Source organism: Sylvia atricapilla, chromosome 13 (assembly GCF_009819655.1).
Source record: "Sylvia atricapilla isolate bSylAtr1 chromosome 13, bSylAtr1.pri, whole genome shotgun sequence".
Classification (NCBI taxonomy): Eukaryota; Metazoa; Chordata; class Aves; order Passeriformes; family Sylviidae; genus Sylvia; species Sylvia atricapilla.
This window is the reverse complement of record NC_089152.1, coordinates 15,907,556-15,933,508: the sequence shown is the minus strand read 5'-3', so window position 1 is coordinate 15,933,508 and position 25,953 is coordinate 15,907,556. Positions and strand designations below refer to the sequence as shown.

Genomic DNA, 25,953 nt, shown 5'->3' with positions numbered 1-25,953 from the left:
AGTGGTGAATGCGCTTGTGTTTGCACTGGAGTGACAGGCTCCACTGATGGTGCTCCCAGAACTGGAAATGACTCTATCTACTTCTCCAGGAGCTGGTTTCTCTAGAGGATCAGTTGAGATGTTAGAATGGTAGATATTTCCATGGTATTTCAGGTTTTCTTTAGGGTGAAAAGCATTCAGTCAGAGCTCAATATGTGCAATACTTTCAGTCTCAGCGACAATTATGTCACTATTGACAAACATGAAAAAGCGGTAGGTAGAAAGTTCGTCATATAGAAACAAGGACCAGAAAAAGGGTCAGAATTATGTATAGGAAAACAGGATTAAATATAGTGGCCTCAGTTTCTCTCTCTTTTTTTATATAATATATATTCCGGTTTCCCAGTAAAGCTTTATAAAGGGATGTAATCACTAGACTGGTGCCCTCCTGCTAAGATGGAGCAGGAGCTTTCTTTGTCTCAGTTTGGCCCATTTCTGTCTGCAGGCAGTTTGATAGGAAAGTACTTGACTCCTTGAGACTTGTCATTGCAGAAGTCCTTCCTTGTTTGCTTCACCCACGTATCTTGCATGTGCTGAGGGACCCCAGCATGAAACTTTTGAGTAAATAACAAATTGGTAGAAGTCCAGCTTTATTAAAAGGTGCCCAGCCTTTCCAAGGAACTATTTCTTTGCAGCACTGTTAATTAATCCATTATGTGGCAACATAAAACTAAAACAGTGGGCTCACTGCTCTCAAATGCCTCTTTAGAATGACTACATCTTTGCAGAATCCTTGTGAAGTAGGTATTACACACACAGCAGCTTATGTTTGGGCAGTCTGTGGCAAAAGGATGAAATGGACTTCAAAGCCAGCAGCTTTCAGATTGGTTAATGACACGCACCCTTCTGGAGGAGACAATAAAGTTGTAGCTGTGTGTAACCTTCCAGCTCCAGCTTTCTTTGGAGATGGGGTTTACTCAGGAAAGGATCATACATAAACAGGTTTTAGCTTTCCCTCTCCTAAAGAATCTAAGTCCTGCAAGAGTGAACACAGCCCAAGCTGTCAGCACCAAAGTACTCACACAGCAGCAGCAGTAGTGACAGCCAGCAGCAGTGCAGTGACCACCCCTCTGTCCTGGGCACTAGTGAGGCACCTCAGCTGCTGTGTCTGGTTTTGGCCTCATGACAAGAGACGTTGAGGGGCTGGGTATGTCCAGGGAGGGGCAGCAGAGCAGGGGAAGGGTCTGGAGAAGGGTCTGGAGCACAAGTCTGTTACTGGTTTAAGTCGATAAGGAACAGCTGAAGGTGCTGAGGTTGTTTAATCCAGAGCAGAGGAGGCTCAGGTGTGACCTTCTTGCTTTCTACAACTCCCTGACAGGAAGATGGAGCCAGGTGGACGTCAGGCTCATGGAGCCAGCAACAGGCCAAAAGGAAATGGCCTCAGCTGTGGCAGGGCAATTTTCAATTGGATATTAGGAAAAAATTCTTCGCTGAAAGGGTGGGCAGGCATTGGAATAGGCTGGAATCGTGATCCTGGAAGCGTTCAAAAGGCATGTGGATGTGGCACTTGGAGTTTAGTGATGAACACAGTGGTGCTGGGATAATGTTTGGCCTTGATGATGCTAGAGGTCTTTTCTAATGATAATGATTCTGTGAGTCTATAAAAAACATGTTATGAAATTGTTCTTTGTAGGAGAAACTCTTCAGCATTGTGCTGTGTATTTTTTAAACAGATACACACACTGGCAAGGCTGAACATCAGAGCCTGCCACTGTCACTCCAGAGAGCAGAACAAGGGTGGTAGCTGTTGAATCATCCCTATTTTGGAGAACTTTCTCAACCCAGGAAATCAAGGTCTATAATTAGTTTTATCTCATTTGGAAAGAGCTGGTGTACCATACATCATATGGGATCTGTAAAATCAGTGAATAAAAAGTGTAATTCTTTTATGCATTACGACGCTTTTCTAATGAACTATTTCTTGCTAGTTACTGGTTTTGTTTATTTCTAGGAGAGAAAAAAAACAACAAAACCTTTAGTTTTCACTTCCTTTAGTTGACTACAGAGCACTTGAACTTCTCTGTTAAGTACGCTGCCTTTCAGAGTCTCTATTTGCTCCATCAGTTACCAGCTTGACTTGTGTTCTGCCATTGTGTCCCAGGGCTTTTTCAGGAGGAGTCAGCAGAGCAATGCCACGTACTCGTGTCCCCGGCAGAAGAACTGTCTGATCGACAGGACCAGCCGGAACCGCTGCCAGCACTGTCGCCTCCAGAAATGCTTGCCGTGGGGATGTCCGGGATGGTAAGCGCTGAGAGCTCGGGCCTCGTGCAGAGCTGACCTGAGCTGTAGTGTGCTCTATGCTCAACCAAAACACATAGCACTGACGTGCCCATTGTGCACTGGGCTGAGAGCGGAGAGCATCAAGTGAGTTTTAGATGCTGCTATGTATTTTTCTATACATTTTTAGATGCTGCTGTATACTCAGATATCTGTAAATCAGGGCATGTATCAAGGTCTTGGATTTATCTTTTTTCCTATTTACCTATTATAGTTCCAGTTACAAACTTTGTCTCTGGTCATTTCTGAAGATGGCAGTTTTTAGTCTCATGTTAATACTTCCCCAGTATATTCATTCCAACTTAAGTGACCTCCTGTAGTTGCAAGTAGCACTGCCTGGTGCATGGGTACAGGTCAGAACTGCTTCACAGTGTTGACAGAAGTTAAATATGTGTATAATGAATAATGGAAAAAATGAAAAGAAAAAAATAATGCAGTGTTTTTTTCAAAGATAGAATTCTGAAGAAAAGATGTTCCAGTGCTGTTATTATTGAGCTGTTAAATTGCAGCTCGAGTAGTGACGAAAGCCCGCCTCTGCCAAACAGTTGCTTATGTAATTCAGTCAGAACTGGCTTTGCAGCTGAGACTTGCATGCCTCCCCCACAGATGGAATGGAGCTGCCACCACTTACCCATCTGAAGATCTGACTCAGTCTTTTCCCCTGCTACAGTGACAGCAGCGCTGCCTCTTCTACAAATACATACACGTTACTCTAGGTACATGAGGCCCGATCAGGGAGATTGTTTCCAGATTACATTTACTTCTTGAATTACATTGTTGTTATTTCTTTTTATTGGCCATGAGACTAAAAACCTGAAGCAGTTGATCATGTAATGACCACTGTCTCCAACTGGTTTGTAGAAAAGCAGAAGGCAATAGTCGCCTTTCTAAAAGATGAAGCTTTTACAGCTGGTACAGGTCCTTGAAATCCCATGCTGCATCCTTTGGAATTCCCTGGATGCTGCAAACCAGTTGCTGCTGGCATACACCTAATGCTCCTCAAACTCATAGTAATGTGGAGATACACACGTGCACTTGTCTGCACACACACGTAGGTTTAACCATTACTCATCTACTAAACATTTTGGCTCATCACAGAGGTGCTGAAGGCAGGTTTGGTGGCTCTTCCCACGTGCTCTGGTCCCAGTCTCAGTAAAGCTTGCTGTTGATACACTGAGAGAGACCCCACATGTTGGCACCACACTCCTGGTTCATTCCACAGCATGAATGTACAGCTGGTGGGAACTGGACAGTTTTCTCAGGCCAATAGTGTTCTGGTTTAGCTTCTACTTTTCTAGGTAGGGTTTGAATGCTGAAGAGATGCATCTGTCAACCTTAACAGACATACAAGGGAAAATCTTTCCAGTACAGAAGTGGAAAGTTAATGAATTAAGCTAAACCAGTGACTCCTAATGGCCCATTTCAATGGCATGTCAAGACCATCTTTCAAAGAGCAGGTGCTGCAGCTGTGTACCTGCAGCTGAGAAGTGGTTCTTAGGTCTGCCCAGCCTGCAGATTTGGGCTGTGCTGTATTCTTCCAATGTAGTGTTTCAAGAGTCACAGTTAAAAGGCAGTGGTGGATGTGGATGTGTAGAGGTGTATCTCTCGTGTGTCTGTATTTCAGCTGTAAAGTTTGGTCGAATGTCAAAAAAGCAGAGGGACAGCCTGTACGCCGAGGTGCAGAAACACCGAATGCAGCAGCAGCAGCGCGACCACCAGCAGCAGCCGGGAGAGGCAGAAACCGCTCACACCAACATACAATATCACCACCAATGGGTTAACAGAGCTACATGACGACCTCAGTAATTACATTGATGGGCATACCCCTGAAGGTAGCAAAGCAGACTCTGCAGTAGCAGCTTCTACTTAGACATACAGCCTTCTCCAGATCAGTCGGGTCTTGATATTAATGGAATCAAACCAGAACCAATATGTGACTACACACCAGCATCGGCTTCTTCCCTTATTGTTCTTTTAACAAATGGGAGACCTCTCCAACTGTGTCCATGGCAGAATTAGGTAATGAGAGAGAAAAGCTTCCATTGTAATTGTCCTTAACAGTACCCTTTGGATTAAAGTGACCACAATGTAGCCAGGTGACAGTGAGAATGCTGCTTCAGTAGAGCTGTGGCATGGACGGGCATTCTTGTGTGAAGTGCACAGTGAATGGATACCTGCTCTCGGGGCACACGGGGGACTCCTCACTGCTCTGGACTAAAGCTCCCAGGGGACTGGGGATTGATCAGCTCTACCAGTGTTGTTTTTGCTTCAGTCCTTGCAATAGAACCCTTGGAATACTGATTAAGAAGCTAATTCTTAATGCTGAGAAAACAGGGGCATTTCTTTATTTGCAGATTGTTTTAACAATTTACTTCCTTTTCATTACCTCAGTGCTGTTACTCCTGAACAAAAACAAAAAGTAACTCCTTACTGCTACTCCTTAACTGTTACTCTTAACAAAAAATGATGAGAGTGATTTCTTCTGCCCTTTAACCTGAGGAAAACACCAGGCTAAACTGAGGGCAGTTGTTGTCACTTTTTGAAGAAGATCTGGCCCCAGATACTGAAGGACATTTTGAATGTAGCAAGTTTTGATAATTTCTCTAAGAGCTTTATAACAACCACATTAATGAGCACATTTTACTTGAAACTCTTCCCTTAATGATTACACTAGTGCTGAATTCCACAAGTATGACTTGTCAACAGCTGAGACTGGAGTTAGAGTGTGCTGTGTGAACTGGTTATAAACAAATTGGAACAGGACATCAAAGAAGTGGTTTCATGATTCCATTCGTTAATGTAAGCAGCCAGGCATTTAAAACTGATTCTTGAAACTTGCTCAAGCAACATTTTTTCTAATTATTTATTATGAAAACCTAAAAATAGTTCAAAAAATCAGGTATTCCACATTAAAATTTTTGTGGTTAATGTTCTTTGAGAAGTTTCGCCGAGAGGAAGTCACAAGAAGCTTGCTTTTTAATATTCTTATGTTGCAGAATGCTGTTCTCCACAATATGATTTGTCCTGACAGCCAAAATACTATGTCTGACTTCAGTTCAAATGATTTACAGATAGGTAAAAAGGAGAAGAAAATGTCAGGACAACAGCAATGCTACCAGATTTGTCTCAGTGAAACAATTGCTAATTTTCCTCATGGAAGGTATTAAAAAGATCTACATTAAACCCACAAGAAAAAAAAAAAAAAAAAAAGGGGTTTTTCCTTTGTAGGCCAAGAGCTGAGTTTGGAACATTGGCCATAAACTAAGTTTGTCTTGTTGCTTACCTTTATTTACATAGTGCTTGGTTTAATCCCTGCACAGCATGATTTGGGTGCCCAGCATTAACATTATGAACAATGTTTGAAGATGTTCCTCTGCCAGACAAGGTTTCAATTTAAAAGGTGTGGCTGTTCAATGAAAGTATTTAGGTGTGTGCTGAAATACAGTCCCGAAGTGAGGCGGAGGAGGTTTGTGAATAACATGGGAATATTTCACCTCCTGTATCCTGCAAGGGCACAGGGATCATGCTGTCAGCTGCTTGCTACCCAGAACAAGTGTTTTTAACTGCACACTTGTAAAAAAAAACAACAATTGCTCTGAAACACATCAAGCTACGGTGACAAAGTATAAATTACATTGTGTTCTACCTTAGTGATTGCTCAGGTAGCACATATATTCTGATTTTACCTCATCTGTGTATTAAAGACTTTCAGGTAATGTCAGCAAACTGCTGACAGACTGATTGGTCCAGCCGTTCAGTTTGTGAAGAGTTGGTTTTGATCATTACCAAACAAAGCCAGTTTCACAAAAGACGCAGTACTGCAGTCCTTCAGAATACGTCCACGTTGTATGAGTGACCACCATTCCTGTTTGGTTTGAGCCTATATTTTCAGTGGCCTAGCCAGCAGAATTGTGTTGACAGGTCCCCAGGCCTCTACTTGTCCTGTGCTAAAACAGGAGAACGTGCTCACCTGAAGGGTCGGGTAGAAGGAGTGAAGTTAATAGAAGTGGAATTCAGGTATCTAAATTCGATTCAGGCTTTTGAAAGTGGTCCGAAACGTTTATGGAACCGAGTTTTATTAAAAAATGTTAATCTGCCTATGGGTATTTTAAATCAAGTATAGTAGGGAGAAAAAAAAATTTATTTGAAGTTAAAACATTGTAATGGAAATTTTAAACCTTGTGTAGTAAACTAGGTGACTGCTCTAAAGCTGAGGAAAAAACGCCTCGTGTTGGTGATTTTTTAGTGTGTTACCTTAATCATCTGGATCCTCTATAGATGCATTTTTCCTGTTTTTTTTAATGAGATGAGTAGGAAAAGAAAAAGACATTTTGCTCTCCGTGGCAGCCCCAAGGGAGAGAGTCCCGCTTGAGAGAACTCTAGATAGGTGCATGTATTTCCCTGTCGGGAAGCGTTGGCACTGGGCAGCCCCGGCTGTCCCGGCGGACAGTGTCGTGCGTTGAGCACGGGCAGCCGTGTGCCGTGGCTGGAGGGGCGCGGCGGTGGCCGTGCGGTGGCCGTGCGGTGTGCCGGAGCGCGGTGCGCGGTGCGGGCCGTGCCCGGAGGTGCCCGGAGGTGCCCGGAGGTGCCCGTGTCCCCGGCCCGGGGTCGGAGCGCCCGGCGCTGCACGGCCGCCCTCTGCCGGCGGCGGCGGGCACGGCCGCGCCCCGCGTTAAATGGCCGCCCTCCCGCCCGGGGCGCCGCCGGCAGAGCAGCGCCAGCGCGGGCCTCTCGCTCCGCTCACACTCTCCCTCACCCTGCTGCGGCTGGAATAGCCCAGCTTTTCTCCTGTCTGAAGGCGGAGCTTTGCATTTCTAACGCGTGTCGCTTTCTGCTCTTTCTTTTAGAACATCTTGCACAGAATATTTCCAAGTCACACATGGAAACTTGCCAGTACTTGAGAGAGGAGTTACAGCAGATAACATGGCAAACTTTTCTGCAGGAAGAAATTGAGAACTATCAGAACAAGGTATAAAAGCATGCCAAGTTACGGCATGGTTTCTTTAAAGCATGGTATTTCCATAACACACTGCAAAATTCACTTTTCCACTGCTTTCTCTTTACTATCAGGAATGTATATCTGTGTGTTTAAAAAAATAATACAGTAGAATCAAAAGCGGCAAGATGGTCAGGATATCCTTTGCATTTGTGATTTTTACAGATGTAGGAAAAGGCATTCTCCTAAAAGCTGTCTGATAAAGGAGATAAGAAATAATAAGATTTTTTTTCAATCTTATTTGGCATGTTATTGTCTTCTCTTAATTTTTTTATGTTCTGGATGAAGAACAACAAAAGCTGAAGCCACCAAGTTTGTGATGTTACTTGCTGTGTTTTGGTTTGAGTTTATAAATACAGAGCTCCATCAGATTTCCAACCTTGAGGGTTCACTGTAATCCTGATTCATGCTCCAGTTGTCCTCGGTGTTTGGGTTTTACCTGTGGAGTAGCAGCACAGTGCTGCCATGCCACCAGCGTATTGTAACATCTAATCAATGTTATTTCCAACATGCCTTCCGTCCACAAGCTACTACCAATTGGCTACTTTTGGAAAATGGCCTTGGGGTGCACTGCTGAGCACACTGTTCCTTGAACATATTTTTCATTTCTGCAGAAAATTATTAACCTTTAGGAGTATAGTTTTTCTACTTTAGGTGATTTCATTCTGCATTATTATCAACACTGGAAAAACTCACTATTTGTATGCCTTCTTTATGCTGTTATCAAGATGATCATCATACATGAACATCTTTATATGTATCATTCTGAAGATGAGCTAGGTTGATAATTTGCATTCAGTACAAAATAGAGAAGCTGATAGGAAAAAGATGATCATGCCTTGCTGCCGTAAATTGGCATTTTATTTCCATGCAGTGAAAAAAAATCCCACTGAAGTGACCAAAATCATTATGCTTTGACATTTTTGGCTTATGAAGTAAGAAGTACTCCGAGCTGGATCTCTTCTTGACATGACTGAAGACATGACGTGGTTGCATTGTCACTCATCCACATGAGGCTCTGGTTTTGAGGTCAATTCCCCTTGCCTCATCAGCACACTGTAGCCAGGAGTGTTGGAGAGAACTCACTCCATTTTGTTGTTTGGGGGCTTTTTTAGCTCAGTTTTACTTTCTGACAAGGAGCTTTCCAAAGCTTGGTTAGTAATTTTTGAATTTCTCTTCTCTCTCAAACAGCAAAGGGAGGTAATGTGGCAGTTATGCGCAGTCAAAATCACAGAAGCTATACGTATGTAGTGGAATTTGCCAAACGCATTGATGGCTTTATGGAACTTGTCAAAAATGATCAAATTGTGCTTTTAAAAGCAGGTACGTGGGTCGTTTTAAGGTCTGGCTTCGATTGAGTTTTGCCTGAGGAAGGTGTTACATGTTACATACAGTGGTTGCATACACATATATTCATAGGCAGTACATATAGTATTCAGAAATTAAATAAGGAAACCTTGTAAATTGTCTTGTCTTTGAAGTAACATCATTTTAATAATTGTGGGGAGGAGGGAGTTCAAATTATCAAATTTTCATTATGGACAAAGGGGGTCAATGAGTGGTTAAGATGTAAAAACGGGAGTAAATTTTTTTTTTTTTTTTTTTTGATTGCTAATAGTGAATATTTCAAGGCAAAAAATCCAGATTGTGCTTGGTGAGATATTGTAGAAGTTATTCAGTTTACAAGTACTGCACCGAGTTGTTTAAGCTTGGTGAACATTAATTTAAATGAGCTGCTTTGGCTTCAGAGACCTCATTACTCTAAAAAAAAATAGTTTATTAGCATTAACTAAGCTGCTTTAGCAAAACTTCTAAAGAGGTTTATGGGAATTCTTTTAATTCTACCAGCAAACCAAACTTTGCTCTGCTACACCACAGCAACTTACTACTCTACTAAACTGATAATGATGCAGAGCGTTATTATTAAATCCTCACTTGTTCTTGCTGCAACCGAAGTTTCGTCCTTCCATAGTCACAACGTACATTGTTCTGGTTTAGGGGTCGTTAGAGTTGTGTTCATCATAATGTGCCGTGCCTTTGACTCCCCAGAACAACACAGTCTACTTGGATGGCAAGTATGCTAGCCCAGAGGTTTTCAAGTCCTTAGGTAAGGAATGTAAGTGTTGTGTCTTAAAGAAACCCAACCAAACAAAAAAACCCAAAAAGACAAAACCCAAAAACCCCACCAGAATAAAAAATAATAAGGTGGAAAAGGCAAGGGAAAACAACTGCTTTGAAAAATCAGTCTATAGAGGGTCAAATAAAAGAGTTCTGGAGCTGAAACTGCTGTTTTGTAGTGGTCATGCTGGCTCTGTTGAGACCAAGCTGATTTCAGGAGGTAAAACAGCTTAACTCTGTGCATAGGGTCTGTTGGTACTGAAGTTCAGCATTTTGATTAGGGTAGAGCAGTCTGAACTCACTTTTGTGAGAGAAGCCCAGATTTCAGTATCTAATGTATACTACATATGTCCTGTTGAAAAAGACAGCTGATTTTAAGCTAATTTAAATATACTGATGTTACGGCTTTGAAGATGTTAATGGTGTTTTAAAATCTGCTAATCCAGTTATTTGCTGGTGAAAATAGTATAAATCATTTCTTAAATAAACTACATACAATTTTGATTTTTCCCATGTATTTTTGCTAATTTTAAAAAGGATGTATTCACTGGGTATAGATTTGGGCTGTAAGTCACTTTGGGAGGCAGTGAAAATCTGTCAGTGGAGAATGCTGGACAATTACTGAAGTATTCTCTGCCTTTCTAAACCCTCAAGTACAGGTCAGAGTGCAAACAGTTCTGGGTTCTAAGGAATATAACTTGATCTGTTACCAGCTTTTCCAGAAGTTTAGGCTGGGGAGGCTGAGGAAAAGCCCTCGCTCTCAGTTGTGATGCTCTTCAGAGCAGGGCTCACTTTAAAGCCTGTACCTGCATGTGTGACAGCAGCAGTAAACCTGAATAACACCTGTGTGAGCAAGAGAATAGATGGAAGAGACACAGTTCCTCTTCTGCATGAACCGGTGTTCAGTCAGACCTTGGCTTCTCCTTTGCTTCCTGCAGTCGTTGTGTGCCCTCTGTTCCCCCACTCTGTGTGCTCAATAATCTTAAAATCAGGACTTCTTAAGTCCACATTTCGAGCCTTCAGTTGACACTGACATGACAAAGTTCCATTTAGAAAAGGAACAAATATAAAGCAGTTTTGAGCTTGAAAATAAATGGCTTGAGATTTATCCATATTACCCCATGACAACCCAATGTAGACAGATACAGTGTGCAAAGCCTTCAGAATCTTGGCTGCCAGGATGTGGGAGTGGAGTAATACCCTCCAGGATGAGTGAGATCTCACTGCCATCACTTCACAGTCCTTAAGGAGAAGACCACCTATGAAGTGTTTACATCTATTTCTCATCTCCATCAGAATAAATCAACAACTCTGTAGAGTTGAAGTAGTTTTAACAATGTAACAAGAGCCTACATTCTTTTTGGCAGGTTGTGAAGACTGCATTAGCTTTGTGTTTGAATTTGTGAAAAAGGTTATGTTCTATGCACCTGACAGAAGATGAGATAGCTTTGTTTTCTGCGTTTGTTTTAATGTCAGCAGGTAAGAGATGAAGGTTTCCTCTAGATTATTTGGCAAGGGTTGTTTTATTTTGAGGCCTTATTAATGATGTTAGAATCATCAGACATTGTGGGAATATCATCTTTCTGAGTGTCTCTTCACTATATTTTTTATTTTAATAAGCACATTAAAACTATAAATTTAGGAACCAACTTGTTAAATTGGAAGTCCTAATCTAAGCCCTTGTTTTCCACATTTTCACCTTGCTGAGGACTCAGCTTCTTTGCAAAGGCTTAAATGCCTTTGATTGTGAGCCAATCCTGGTGAGACAGGCAGTTACTGGACTCCCATAGTTGGCTTTCCATGTGTGTGAGCTTGCAGCTGCCAGCACAACACAAAACTTCCAGCACTGCCATTTTAGTGTGACTGGGACTCTGAGAATTATGGTGCCAGTCATCCAAGTCACCCTAAAAGTCATGCCTGTGGCTAAAATAAGTTGGTAATCACAGGTGAACGTGCACAGTGTGCTCCCAGGTCCTGGAAAGGCTTGCTAGGTCAGGTGGAACAAGGTACTGGGACAGAAAGGCCATTTGTGCCTGGCCTGACACCTGAGGAGGGAAACTGAGAGTTGGCATTGCAGCACAGTGGACTCAGGAGTGGTGATGGAAACTTCTATTAGCAGTGGTGGGTTTGAGTCTATCATAGATATGTTCTCATGCTGTTGGCCAGACAGGAACTATGTTAGCCCTGTGTCTTATCTTAGCAAGCCACAGAACCCTACTGTTCTATCACACCAGGAATGTGGCAGCTAATACCACTTTTCTGCCAGGAAATTTAGCTGCTTTTTTTTAATGGCTGAATCTTTGCATCTGATTTTTCTGTAAGTCACTGTAAGTTCTATTGGTTTTCTGTAAGATCTTAGCAAGACGACCCTTTCCAACTACTTGTTCATTATATGATCTATTCATTTCCCAGTAAGAAGTTGCTAGCTTCATTTTGTAAACACCCTGCATTTTACAGATTTTCTTAGCAAATGAATAGTAGATCTTACTCAGATGCATTGTATTCTCCTAAATAAGGGCTTTATAAAAGTGACTTCAAGTGTATGTAATAAATGCATTTCAAAACCTATTAGTTTTGAAATCCATTTTCTATATGGAAGTATACAAGTGGAAGAAAGGTTACAAAAAGGAAAAATGAATCTGTAACAGACTTAGTACTTCCTGGTGAGCTGTGATCCATATGTGCATTACTAGAGGTTTTAACTCCATTTATATTCAGATCGCTCATGGCTTCAGGAGAAAGTAAAAATTGAAAAACTCCAGCAGAAGATCCAGCTAGCACTTCAGCACGTCCTACAGAAGAACCACCGAGAAGATGGAATTCTAACAAAGGTAAGAGTCATTCTGTGCCATGCCACAGACTGTGAAAGAGTGGCTTCAGCTGAACACTGCCCTGATTATGGGGTAAATTTGCAGTTAATTTATTTATAAACCCAGAATTCTTTGTTCAAAATCAAGCTGTGCAGCTGAACCTATTTACTTAGACCTAAAAGAGGTGAAATGATGATGTACTAGAGAACAAGGCTGATAATGGTCTGAAGGGGAGTATTTTTATGTGGATCTTCGTGAAAAGCGATGAAGGTTTTTATCGTAGTTCTCCTACACAACACTCCTGCCACACAGAACACTATTTCAGTGCTGCAGCATGCATGCCTTCATATTGGTGGAATCTCTGCCTGCATGACAGTGAAGTTGTTATAAGATGCAACACACAAACTAAACTTCTTTTCAGCCTTCCGTGAGAAGTTCCCCACACAGCCTTTTTCTCAGTTCTTCCAAATACTGAGCCTAGAAAAAAGAGGCACTCCCTACTGTTATACTAAAGTTACCTTCATGTAATTTCTCAGAAATGGGAAACTGGTGTGATGTTACAAGAAGTAAATCTGAAGAACTAGGGAAAGATAGGCACTTTACTTTTACCTTGCAGAGGTAGTTCCTTTTACACCTCTGCACAGCCAGAAAGCTTATCCTTCATTTCACACCACAGAATTAGTTACAATAGGAGCAGGATGCTCCAGCCTGGGTGCTGCAGATTTTCCTCACTTCAAATCCTAGCTCATGTAATTTTCTCTCAGTGTATACTTTGGATACCTTTGTCAGAAGAAAGTGTCTTCCAAATGCTTTGATACAAATACATTACCCAGTAACCTCAGGGGGTAACCTCATGATATTTTTGAAGTACATATTTTTAACCTTATTTAACTTAAGGTAAATAAGTCTAATCTGTTACATTGCCAGTTCCCTACCTAATATTCACAGCGAGTTTAAAAGCAGTTGGGATTCCCTTCTTCCAAGAGGATAATTTAATGAATGAAGATCCAGCCCTGAAATACTTGTTTATCCATCCAGCGAGGAAACCCAATGCCACATTTTCCAAAGAACTTAAAACAAGATTATTTCACTAATAGCTGTGAGTCCATTACTTAAATACTTGTAGTAAATATCCATGACTGTGCATCCGCAATGTCCTTGTTAAGTAAATAATTTGGTTTGGGAGAGCTTTAATCCTTACAGCAAGATTGGGAGGCTTGGTTCCATGTATGACCATATGACTTGTGTTCATTTTTTTACAGTTAATATGCAAAGTGTCTACTTTAAGAGCACTGTGTGGACGACATACAGAAAAGCTTATGGCATTTAAAGCAATATACCCAGACATTGTGCGACTTCATTTTCCTCCACTTTACAAGGAGTTGTTCACTTCAGAGTTTGAGCCAGCAATGCAAATTGATGGGTAAACGTATCACCTAAGCACTTCTAGAATGTCTGAAGTACAAACATTAAAACAAAAGAAAGGAAAAAAAAAGGAAAAAAAAAAAAAAAGAAAGAAAACCAAGACACTTTATATGGCCCTGCACAGACCTAGGGAGCCAACACACTGCACATCTCTTGGCGGTCGGGGTCAGGCGAAGGATGGGAAACAATGAAACAAAGTTGAACTTGTTTTTCTCATGCATATGATTTCCATTATGCCTACAAATATGGACCCTTTTTCTGTCTCAACTTCTCAATCCTTGACCTCTGTTTACACAGACTGAGGGTACTAATGTCAGAAGGTTGTTTTCTCCTGTAGTTCACTGCCCAGACTTTTGACAGAACAATCAATTTGTTGGTCAGAACAGAGTCCACCTAGTAATCAGCGACTGGTGTGCGTTGCAGAGATTTCAGCATCAGTTTGCACAACTTGCTCATTGTTTCATGAAGGACGATTTTTTCTCACCTACCACTGTTTGCCAGTAGACAGAACGGCATGAAAAGGGTCCATAGCAATAGCAACAATAGCATTATAATATATTACAGGGTAAATGGGCATGAAGACTATATATAGCAAAAGAGATATTGTTTATATATTGTTTTAATTAATATAAAATGTAGTTACTGGTATAGCTTTTCTTGTTGAATTGATAAGGCACTTTCATTTTGCACCTTTTTCTTTAAATTAAATGCTAGCGTGTTCATTGTTGTGTTGCATGTGCACCAGAAATTCAAGTTTAACTGAAAAAGATTTGGCAGGTACTGGTACATTGGGAGGTATTTATGCTGCTGTTTTCCATGTTACTTTTAAAGAGAGGCTGGTCATATCCTGAAATGGTTACAGATTTTTTAAAAGAGTTGAAAATAATCACAATTTTCTACATTAAAATAATCTTTTCAGAAGTTAAATTCAAAGGTACTTTTATTTTCAAATCTTTCAAACCTGGATGTTTCAAAGTCAAAAGCCTCATTTTCAAAGGTTCTGAGTTCCACTGTCAGAGTTGAACTAATTACAGATCATTTACAAATTAGTAACACAGCATCTTTGAAAATCAGACTATTAAATAGTGTATTTCTGCCCACCATAAATCCAGGTTTGAAAGTATTTATTCAAGTCTGTATCTACAGTAAAAGTATGTGTGGATGACATGCTTGTGGAAAAGTAATTTTTATACGTAATATTACATACTTTTGTACTCCATATCGTAAACAATGCCTTCAAATGCCAAGCTGTAGCCTACCAAAATCCATGAGTTTGTCTTTGACTTCAGTGAGATGAGATACACTGACCCCTGTTCTGCCAGCAGTTCAGTTCCAGGGAGCTGAACAGAGAAGTCTGTTCTCTCCTTGTTTAAAAAGACGCACTTTAAAGTTGATCAGATGAGGACAGGCTCTGAGGAAGGAAAGGCACTCTGAGGAAGGACAGGCATTAAGAAAGGAAAGGCACTCTGTTGCTAGAAAGCATTAGTTTGTACTCAGTAGAAGCCTGGAAATCATTAATGTCAGAAACCTGCATTCTGTAATTCTGATTCCTGTATTGCATAGCCAACATCAATAAGCTGAACCTTGCAGTGTTATTAATTACTATTCCATTCAGGAAGAATCCTGTCTCTGAGCAAAGCTGGCAGTAAAGGTAGTTCTGAAGGAAGCAGATTCACATAAACGACATTGCAAATTAAACTGTGGCTGTTTGAGCCAGAGGTGTATAATTTGGTTTGGATGAGATGAAGATGCATAACTATGTCCCTTGCAGGCCATCACAAATGCAGTTTTGATGAAGCACCTAAAAAAAAGCTGGGAACATCAAAAAATGAGAAGGAATGAGACATAATGTGCCCTTTAAATTCCAAGGGTAAACAATCTCTTATGTATGTGACACTTGTTGAGAAGTAACAATTGAATAGAAGCATACCCAAGCCTAAGTATTTTAAAAAGGAGAATCAGATCAGCGGGTTCTAATTAGCAAAATATTGGTTTATTCTATGATTTGAGCATGTTTCCTTTGGGGTCAAATTGAGACATTTATCTGTGACACTTATTAGAAATGTTCCAGTCTAGCACATCAGGGAAGGTTACAGCTATCACCCATCTCTAGGCTTTGAAAGGAGGGCTAGAGGAGAGCATCACACTTCCTCCTCAGAGCAGTGTGCCCTGGAGTGTGGGAGGGGAACACCTGCAGTGCTGTGAGCACTGGGAGGGAGGCAGGAGAGGGCTTCTGGAAAAAGTCCATAGAGCTGTCTTTTTCCTGCTCCATCCTGCCTGCTCCTGAGGGGGCAGCTCACAGCCCAGCACATGCTCTCTCCACTCCCACTGAAACACTTGTCCTGGGATCATTGTTTACGCTATTGGAGTAACTGGCACGATATGGTACTTGCATTCTAATGTGTGTTCCTATTTTTGAAACACCCCTTTTAACTAACAAATGTTTTCTGAATGTGACCAGCCTTAGGTGCTAGTCCTGTAAAGATCAACTAAACTTAATCTCAGTGTCAACTAATGAATAGTGAAGTAAGACCTGTACTTTTTTAGAGAGTGGGATACACCTCCTACTTCTGACAACGTAGACTACCAGGCAAAATATTTGGGGATTAGTTTTCAGTCACGTCCTGTTCTTACCTTTTCATGAGGAATATTAGTACTTTACCAGGCATCTAAGCGCCATGGTTTTGTTTGGAATCTGTTTAGAATATTTACATTCATAAATCATTGACAATATAAGTCTTGGAGCATTTTCTAATAAATTACATAATAATAAAAAGGTCTTAAATAGGGCCTTAGCTGAGAGTGATATTCCAGGCCAGAAAGGTACTGTTGTTTTTGTTTGTGGGAGCTCGTGTCTACTGGGACCTTGTTAAATCAGGCTGAACACACACACCCCAAGTCACTCTGCTTTCCCAGTCACAGTTAACAGCCACTTGGCAACAGAGTATAATTTTTGGGTTGCTCTTCATGGATGGGGAACAAAGGGATACAGCACAGCACATGTACTGATAAGACATCTGTTGCCAAGGAGGTTTTTATGCAGGGGGACTCAGGATAACACCAGAGTGGCTGGTCAGAGATGGCAGTGTAAGAACCCAGCGCAGCAGAGGAAATGCCTGCTGCAAACCCCTGGGACTTGTGGCCTTGTATCAGATGATCAACCAGTTAAAAAACACTGGAGGTCAGTGGGTATTCACATGAGTATTTTTATCATCTGCCCAGTTCACTACAAATAAAAACACTAGGATAGCTGAACATAATATTTTAAATTTTGATGACCTAGTCCTTAGAGTCTGCAAAGATATTTTCCTAGGGGAGTTATATGGAGTTACATAAATTGGAGATGTTTTCTGGCTTTCGAGGAAGAGCTACTAGACTATACTGTCATCTGAACCACCCTAATATAAGTCATCACCTCCAGCATTTTTTGACGAATGGAATTAGGTAAAAAGGGAGGCTGGTTTTAAGTTTGGTTGTTCTTTATTAGCTTATGTTAGTATGAATACCAAGATATCTGTGTATGTGCACCTGTGTGTGTGTGAGAGAGTCCATTGTGTGCGCACATGAGTGTATGCGTGGGACGTGTGAGCGGCTGCTTCTAGGCTGTTAAGTGTCAATGGAATAAAGAAAATGTATTCAAAATACTTAAGTCAAAAATAGAAGGTGGTAAAAAGATTTATTCTATACAAAGCCTTGTCTGGACCACTTTAGAGAGACTTCTATTTTTTTAACCCTTCTATAAATGTTTGATGGCACTTGAAATATTCCTGCAATAAAATGTGATTTGTGTAAACATTAAAAAAAAAAAGATTTTGTAATGTGAAACAATGAAAGAAAGTAATGTAATTTTTCTAAAAAACAAAAAAAAAAAAACCACAAACGAACGAACTTTGTATTATTTTCTTGATGGAATTTGTCTATTTGTCTTTGGAAAACTTTTTATTTCATTGAATGTGCCATAGTAGAGGTGCGTTTTTCTTTTTCTTTCTTTTTTGTTTTTTATTTTTACATTTTAGATTAAAGGAATAGCTGTGTTCCGACATTCCAAAATGCAAGATGACATAGCAGTCATGATTAAAAGGTTTGATTAGTAAGCTTCAATCATTGTTGCTTTTTTTTGCACATGTTCTTCATTCCTCTACAGTGCAATATGTACATAGAGCACTTGCGGGTGTAACCTTGATCCCTCAGGGAAAAATACATATTTGTACAGGATTTTTCTTTTTTTTTTGCCTTTTTTCTTTTCCTTCTTTTTTTTTTCTTTTTTTTTTCTTTTTTTTTTCTTTTGCTAAGGAATGTCGATTGAATCACTTGTCTGTTGTTGAGGGGCAGCCAGATAATAATCCTAAACCACTGTCACAAAACATTGATTGTTTAAATTTTGTGCCCTTTTATTATTTAAAAAAGAAAAATAAAAGTTATTTTCTGACAGTTCTTTGTGCTGATTGGTGAAAAAAAAGGGTAAATAGATAAGCACCTTATGATTGACTTAACTGTGAATGACAATCCATCTCGTTATCAACAAGAGAAGCCCTATCATTTGGAGCTGGGGTTATAAGTCAGAAACTAATGTGCTCAGGGATCTTCTAAAACTCTTCAACAGGGTGGCCAGTACTGCTGGTGGAACAAATTCCTTTTTAAAAAATATGCTAGTATTTCTTCCCTTCCCCCTCCCCCCAGGCACAAGAGAACTGGATATTTTTTTTTAACTAAATGCTCTATGTGTGCCTCATTCTCTTGCTCACTCTTGCAGTAGAGCTGCTTCTTGGTTGGTAATGTGCTCAAAACAGAAGTGCTCCAAATAGTGCGAAGATTTTACAATTATATTTTAGAAAATAAATGCTGACCCACTAAAAAAAATGATTGAAATTAATTTCAATACCCTCTGGACATTGTTATAATGATAGGACTACTCTTCTAGCTGAAATTCAATGTTCTGCAATAGAAAACAGCTTTTTAGTATTTCAGTTATTGTCCAAGAAAATGAATCAGTTTGTGAGAACACAGTAAGAATGAAAAGGTCATGGTTAGGTTTCTGCAGTGAAGTCACAGAAAGCAACACAGATCTGCAGGAATACAAGAACAACACTTCAAATGTTGTCTGTCATTGTTGCAGATGTTTCATGGTAAAGCCAAAACCTGACTGAAACACTGAGGCTGAAGAATTTTTCATGTCTAGTACATCAAATACAGCAATTCCAAGTGATTTTACAATGGCACCAAAACCCAGCAATGTTTAGAAGTCTCCCAGTGCCAAACTAAAGGATGCTGGAAGCCTGTCTCAATTAGCTTTGGTTTATGGCTTCACATTCTTTGGAAAATGCAAGTAGAAAAGCAAATAAACTATTACGAACAAAACGAGCAAGACTTCAACACGTTGGTTACGTTGGAAAGAGAGTGAATTTGATTTCTCCATCCAGTCTGTCTGCTTGGAGAAAGCCCCGGTTTTCTGGTATTTTTGAGGTTTTTTTCACGGGTATAGAGCTTCCAGTTGGTTACTTTAGATTGCTTAATAAATAGGGAAACCGTCCTCACGGTTTCAGAAGCTGCCAGTCGAGTGCAGCCCGGAGTGGCTTTCCAAGGCAGACCAGCCCTTAGCAGCTGTGATCAGTTGGTGTTCTGGCACTCCAGCAGAAGAGAACTCCTACTGCTGATTCACAGCAGACCCTATTCTTTACATACTTGCATCAATTAAACACTCCTAGAATAGACAACCTGTAAGTTGTTTTAACTGTGTAGTGGGATGATCCAAGCATTACAATATCTTTGTTTGGATTGGCACAGACAATCCCCAGTCTGTACTTGATGAACAAAACAGGTTACACAGTGTAAGCTGTGCAAATGATGTGTATTTTTTTCCCTAGACATTCCAAAACTCCTCAATGTAGATAAACCTACTCATATAAATGCCAGAAACAGCACTTACTATACAATATCCAAAAATAATAAGCAATTTTCTCTTGAGTATTCATTGTATGGAATTCTACCTGTGCTAGCTGATTCGGATTGCACAGAACATCTTTATTTTCCTTAGCTGGAGAAATATAACTATTAGAATTATTTTCTAATTATTAATACTAATAATATTTATTACTTTTAAAGTTACATCCATTAATATATTTGAATTTTAGCCTCTTACTTTCTTTTTGTTTAAATATTCCTGTCAGTAAATCATTTGGTGGAAATGAGGGCAAATGCATACAGATACCAAATACCACAACAAAAAGAAAAGTTTTAAAATGTAAATGAGTATTTATTTAAAAATCCTTGCAGTATGTGCTTTAATTCTAGTACTGTGATAATGGCTTGCTACATAATGCTAAGTCACTGGACTGGAGGGGAAAAATACATAACATACAGTCTGTCTCTGGAACTTTATTCAGGTACTAAGTAGAATTTTAACATCTAAACAGAAGCTGTATTCTACCTTTTCCATCTATAATGTTGCTGTTTGGTTTTGGGGGTTTTTTTGCCTTTATCATTGGTAGAATATAGCAATAACTTTATAGCAATAAGTAGGCTATCCAAATAAGAAACAAAACATGATAAAGGCTTCAGATCAATACTCATAGGCTCACTTCTTCTGCCACAATATTCACTTGTATGTCCTCCCTCATCATCTTATTACTTCTTCGAGCTGAGCTTCACAATCAAGTTGTTCAACTTGATGTGTGACATCACACTTTGTTAACATCTGCATGTTTTCAGTGTTCACATGTCCTGTGTATACTTGTGTTCCTATGTTAGTGTTTCTCAAGGTTTCTGAAAGCACAATCTCTGTGAGCTATATTTCTGCACAGGGCTCTCTGTGTTGGAATTGACTTACGTTTCCTGGGGCAGGGAGTGTGAATCAGCTGGAATTATTGGCAGCGTTTCCTAACTGAAGGAACCAAGCTGCCGCAGGTTCACGGGAACTCTCCGGCCACTGCAAAGCGCAGTCCCCGGGCGGCTCTTGCAGCTCCTCCAGGCCGTGGGGCCGAGCTGCAGCTCCCGAGTTCCCTGCCCAGCGCGCTGCCGTAGGCAGCACCAGCACGTGTACCGCGCTGGAGAACCTGCACTTCACAAAGAACCGAGCTGGGCGTGCCCGGCAGGGTGTTTTGATCGTAATCTAAACACTTGGGCAGCGTTCTAACAACCAGTTGTGACTTTCGGTTTGAGAAACACTACCCTGAATTACCCCACAAAGTCTTAATGTAGATGCACAAACTTTACAGGAACTTGCAATCTGTAATGCTATCTATATCTAATGCAGAGAATTCATAAGCAATACAGTGAATTTTATTTCACAATAAAGGCATACGTACTGTACACCTTTTTAAATCCAAAACGTTCCTCATTTCTACATTGATTTAGAAACAAGTCACAGAACAGTGGTCACTATTTGAAGTATTAGGACATTAACTGGCTGCTTCTTTATATGTAACTGTATTGTCTGCCTGCTCCTTTTCTGGAGATGTGTTTTTGTATTGGATGTTTGGGCCAATGGGAGGCTTCAAGCTACAATGTATTTTCCCAGATTAAATATATTTAACATACGACAAACCCCAGACAAGGCTTTTTAAAATGTATAAAGAACTGCAGTGTTAGGTGGTTTATTTGCAAACTGTTTTCAATGTTGTCCATTTTTATGGCACCTTTAACAATATTCTTGTTTCCAAAGTACAAAAAAAAAAAAAAAGGTTAAAAATATTCTAGCCATAACTGAATGTCAAGCAATAAAAACAAATGACTTTTTGTGCATAGATTTAAAAGAAATACAAGTTTTAGACATCTGCATGTAAATGCAATCTCTTGTTTACTGCTTTCTTAAACTTGAGCAACTGATTCCTTATTTTACTACTAATTTAAGGACTTGTAATGGCCTGTAAACATTTTATCTTGCTCTATTCTTTCAACTCTAACTTTGTCTCTGCTTTGGAGTCATAATATTTAATGTTGTTCTGCTCACCTCTATACAGTTAACTTTTTGCTTTCATTCTGTATAGATAAAATTATACTATAAACAGCCTACACAGTGCAAATATTTATCTGTTTATCAAATACCACATTATGCTGTATAATATCTGTTTTACTATATAATCTATTTTAGACATAGCTGTTTAGAACTAGAGTGTGCTATTTTTGTGTTTTTCTGATGTGTGGTGCTAGATAAGTTACTTTTGTGAACAAAAACAAACAAACCCCTTTTATTCCTAGACAATACCACCTTTGGGTCTTGTTAATTTCACTGAGTATAACTATATATAAATATATATATTTGTGTATATATATATATACACCAACATATGCCCAACAAGTACCTGTATCAGAGTACAAGATTTGGGACATGGTTTTCTCTTTAAATGCATAGTGTCATTATATAAATTATTCTATAGTATATTTAATAAGGAGAAAATTACTTCACCGGTACAGATACTTGATATCAAATGTAGAACTTTTTTTTTCTACATTGTTAACATTATTAATTATTAACGTTATTAAAGTTGTTCTGTCCAGCTTGTTATCCTTTTGGTTACTAAAACAGTCTGCCTGTATTGTATCAAAAATCAGAAAAAAGATCTAATCTGCCAGTATAAAGCAATTACAATATGCTGTCTGTGTGAAAGGGAGGTTGGAGGAATTGTCTCCTGTTGTTGCATGGGAAGCTGATAGATGTTACTGTGCTGGGTGCCTTCCTCCCCGCTCACTTTAAATAGGATCTGTCCACACTCAGACTGCGGCTGTTACTGGGCCACGCCCACACACTGAACTCCAGTGCTGTAAATAGGAACGTTCTGTAACTCGGCCCTGAGAGATGGATGGTTTATCCAGTCCTGGATATGCTTTACATACCACACAGACATATCCATGGACAGCCAGTGGCAACTAAAGTTGATTAAGAAGTGGAATTTGCAACTTTTTGTCAGGTATGGGGGTTTTGTTTTTATTTTTTCATGTATACCTTAATTTACGTAGTCATATACCCTTCAAAATATTCCTATCCCCTGTTCCTTTCATTCTAGATATTGTTTTCATGTTCATTCTTAAAAACTGATGGATATCAAATATCTAACTAAGGAGGTAATTAACCTTTTAAATATTTATTAGAATTTTTCTGTAATATTACTGAATTTATAAGATCTTTAGCAAAGATTTTTGAGCAATTTATTAATAACAATGTTTCTGTTTACTGCACTTTTTGATAATAGAAGGTAGTGAATTTTAAAGCCATGGTTCTTGGCTTCCATGCACTGCTTTTATACCCTCAATCCAAGGAATATATATATATAAATAATTTTTTTTAAAACAGCAAACATACTGTTGACCTAAAAACAAAAACAAACTTTACTGCACCATGGGTATATTTTCATAAGTGGAATGTTTAACTGCAAACACTATCAGGACAATTATAAAAAACCTCTTGAAGCTACAATCTTATTTAAATATAAGCCATGACAATTTCGTTTTCCCTCCTTGATTTAAGTCACCTTTTGATATTTTCAAAGAGAAAAGGACTCACTCTTAAATTTGTACGTACCAACCTATAGGTAATGCCAGGAACACATTCTCCCTGTTGTTTTAATAGTTTGATATATTTATGCAAAACCATTTGGTTAACATTTATCCTCCCTCTTTACTAAATGTTCAACGTACCAACGCCAGAATAAATGCTGATTACAAATATACATCAGATTGACGAAGCACACAAACTTAAAAACCTCGTTGAGTGATACGCTCAAATTTCTGTAAATACACACGAGTTTAATGCAATTATACTGTACATGTAAATATGTGCTGTCTGTTATGTGTACAGTATGTATAAATTCCTTTTCTAGCCACAATAAAATGTAAGCCATCAAGAGGAATACGAAAGTGGTATTGTACTAAACCTTTGCTAATGATCTTTACCCAGTCACTTCACTTTCCCTTCCATAGACCTTTCCAACTCACTCTTACGATAGCCTGCTTATATTCAAGTTTGTTATTTTACTCGGTCCCGGAAAAAGTATTTTGATTCATTTTGTAAATATGACTGTAAAAATAAGAGATTTAATGTTGTCTTTTAAATACTCCAATTTTCATTCTAATATGAATGTTGTTATATTGTACTTAGAAACTGTACCTTTAATATTACATTACCTTTATTAAGTGCATTGAACACATCGATTTTAGATGTGCTTTATGTACTGTTATCCTGTAATAAAACTTCAGCTTCTAATGGAAAAATCTGTCTTAATTTTTTTGTCAGTCGCATCTTCCTTGTTTCTTCTGAATTATGGTTCATTAGGTTTATTCCTTAAGGAATGCACTGATACAAAACCAGACTACATGTGTATTAGAGCTGTTTTAGCACGTACATCAAGCTTTGTTCAGCAGGAGGGAAACAAGGTGAGCCCCAAACACCTTTTAAACTCCCCTTTTGGCCAACGAGAGCTTTAAACTTTCTCAGAATGAACATGGATTAATGTAGCTTCCCTCCATTTGAAGGTGTCTTGTTTGAAATCACAGTTCACTACATCAAGTGCAAAATACAAGAAATTTTGCCACAAAACCCTCCCAGTGAACTCTCCCAGCAGAACTACTACTTCAGGTCAGATCTAAATGAGGATTTGGGTATCAAAATTGAAGGTTTAGTACAATTTAGGCATCAAAAGCCAAAGGTGCAGCTCCCCTCAGCTGTGCTAACTTTGGGAACACCTGAATGTGTCAGCAGCATGCCTGGTCTTAAGACTTCAGGCATGTGAAATTCTCCTTCTGCACCTACTCAGAAATGCCTCAGTCTTGACAGAGCTTTTAACAGCTCAGTATTTATATGCCTGACCATGATCCAGAAATAGATTCTAGCATTCATCTTTGAAGCACTGTATCTGGAAGCAGCCTTCACCTACAGATCAACCCTACAAAAAAAGTAGTGCAAGTGATAACTCTTAGAACAGTAGCACTAAGCAGTGCCATGTGTTCTACAGCAGCTCCATGTCTACAGCAGTCAAGACACGGAAAACACAGATATAATTTTCTTATCCTCAGGACATCATTCCTGCCCAGTCTTCCCAGTCACAAGAGAGTGTGTAACCACCAAGATACAGGTTATGGAACAGCTTTTGAAAGAACTGTATAGTTCATTATGAAACAGAGGAATTTTTCTGAAATGAGACAAACTGAAGACTCCCTCCTGTGCCTGCCTGTAAGGAAAGCTAAACTGTACGTTAGGAGGTGGTGGGTTTGACCTCTGATTATTTCACAGAACTGTTGAGGGTGACAGGGACTTCAGAGGTGACAAGCAGGGTCTCCTTGAGCTGGTTGCCCACGACTGTGCCCAGCTTTTGAGTATTTCCGAGGCTAGTGACTCCAAAACCTTCCTGGGCAACCTGTGCCACAGTTTCACCACCCTCACAGTGGAAACCTGTTTCTTCATGTTCACGTTTATGTCATGAAAGTACAAAGATCACGAGTAGAAAGTAGCAATATTTTGTAAAAACACCCCCCATATACTGCAGGTTTTACAGAGATGCAGCCTGAAGTAGGATTTAAGCTGCCACACTCACCAAGATAAGCGTTCTCATATTCAGCTGTAGAACTGTTACCATACCTGGGTTGGGAAGTAAGATCACTCCTTACAAGGGGGTAATTCCACGGCTAGGCTCTGGGTGGGTCAATCCAATGGGACAGAAAACCTTCCTCCTTCTCTAAGATAAATCAAGAGGGCAGAATTAAAATCGCTGTCCTTAAAACTGACCTGCAAGCAAGCTGAAGACTCCCTTGTCGGTGGGTTTGGAAATCGTTCTGAATCATCTCTGAGTTTTCATGTATTTGTGTTACACTGCCCGGTTTTTAATCACACGCCCCTAAGTACGCACTCTGCCCTCATCATTTCCCCATCTTTAGAGTAGTGAGCGGCATCACCTCTTCTTGTAACACCACACCCAGACCTATGGGTTCTCAGAATACCCGAATTCCACATTCTACCATACTGGAAAGCCTGCCCACCAGTTAAAAAAGGTTTTGCGGCTCTGCTCAGGAGAAGCGAGCCCGGGAAACTGAATGCCTAAGAGAGGAAGGAAGCTGCTGAACGCAACCGCGTCTATGGGCACCTCAGCCCTCACACGCGGCGCCAACCCCTCTACAGCAGCCCTCCCTCCACCTGAGTACACCCGGAGCGGGAGGAACCACCCGGGACACCCACCCTCTGCCCAAGGCTCCACCTCTGAAACACCCAGGGAGGGGCGGGATGTGCCCCCCGAGACATCCGCCTCCTGCCCAAACTCCGCCTAGGCCCCGCCTGTGAACACGGGGCAGATTTCCCACACA

The 25,953-nt window shown here is 40.0% G+C and overlaps 1 protein-coding gene across 1 annotated transcript in view; it reads left to right on the top strand.

Moving 5' to 3' along the window:
* The window catches only part of RORA (RAR related orphan receptor A), a 357,011-nt gene extending 333,130 nt beyond the window's left edge, over positions 1 to 23,881 (top strand). Inside the window, 14 exon segments of the mRNA XM_066328073.1 lie at positions 2,141 to 2,270; positions 3,863 to 4,056; positions 4,058 to 4,166; positions 4,169 to 4,264; positions 4,267 to 4,335; positions 7,164 to 7,285; positions 8,504 to 8,552; positions 8,555 to 8,635; positions 9,311 to 9,357; positions 9,359 to 9,419; positions 10,798 to 10,841; positions 10,843 to 10,909; positions 12,149 to 12,261; positions 13,503 to 23,881. Of these exon segments, the coding sequence (XP_066184170.1) occupies positions 2,141 to 2,270; positions 3,863 to 4,056; positions 4,058 to 4,166; positions 4,169 to 4,264; positions 4,267 to 4,335; positions 7,164 to 7,285; positions 8,504 to 8,552; positions 8,555 to 8,635; positions 9,311 to 9,357; positions 9,359 to 9,419; positions 10,798 to 10,841; positions 10,843 to 10,909; positions 12,149 to 12,261; positions 13,503 to 13,667 (1,347 nt within the window). The 3' untranslated portion in view covers positions 13,668 to 23,881.
* Positions 23,882 to 25,953: the final 2,072 nt, after the last annotated feature.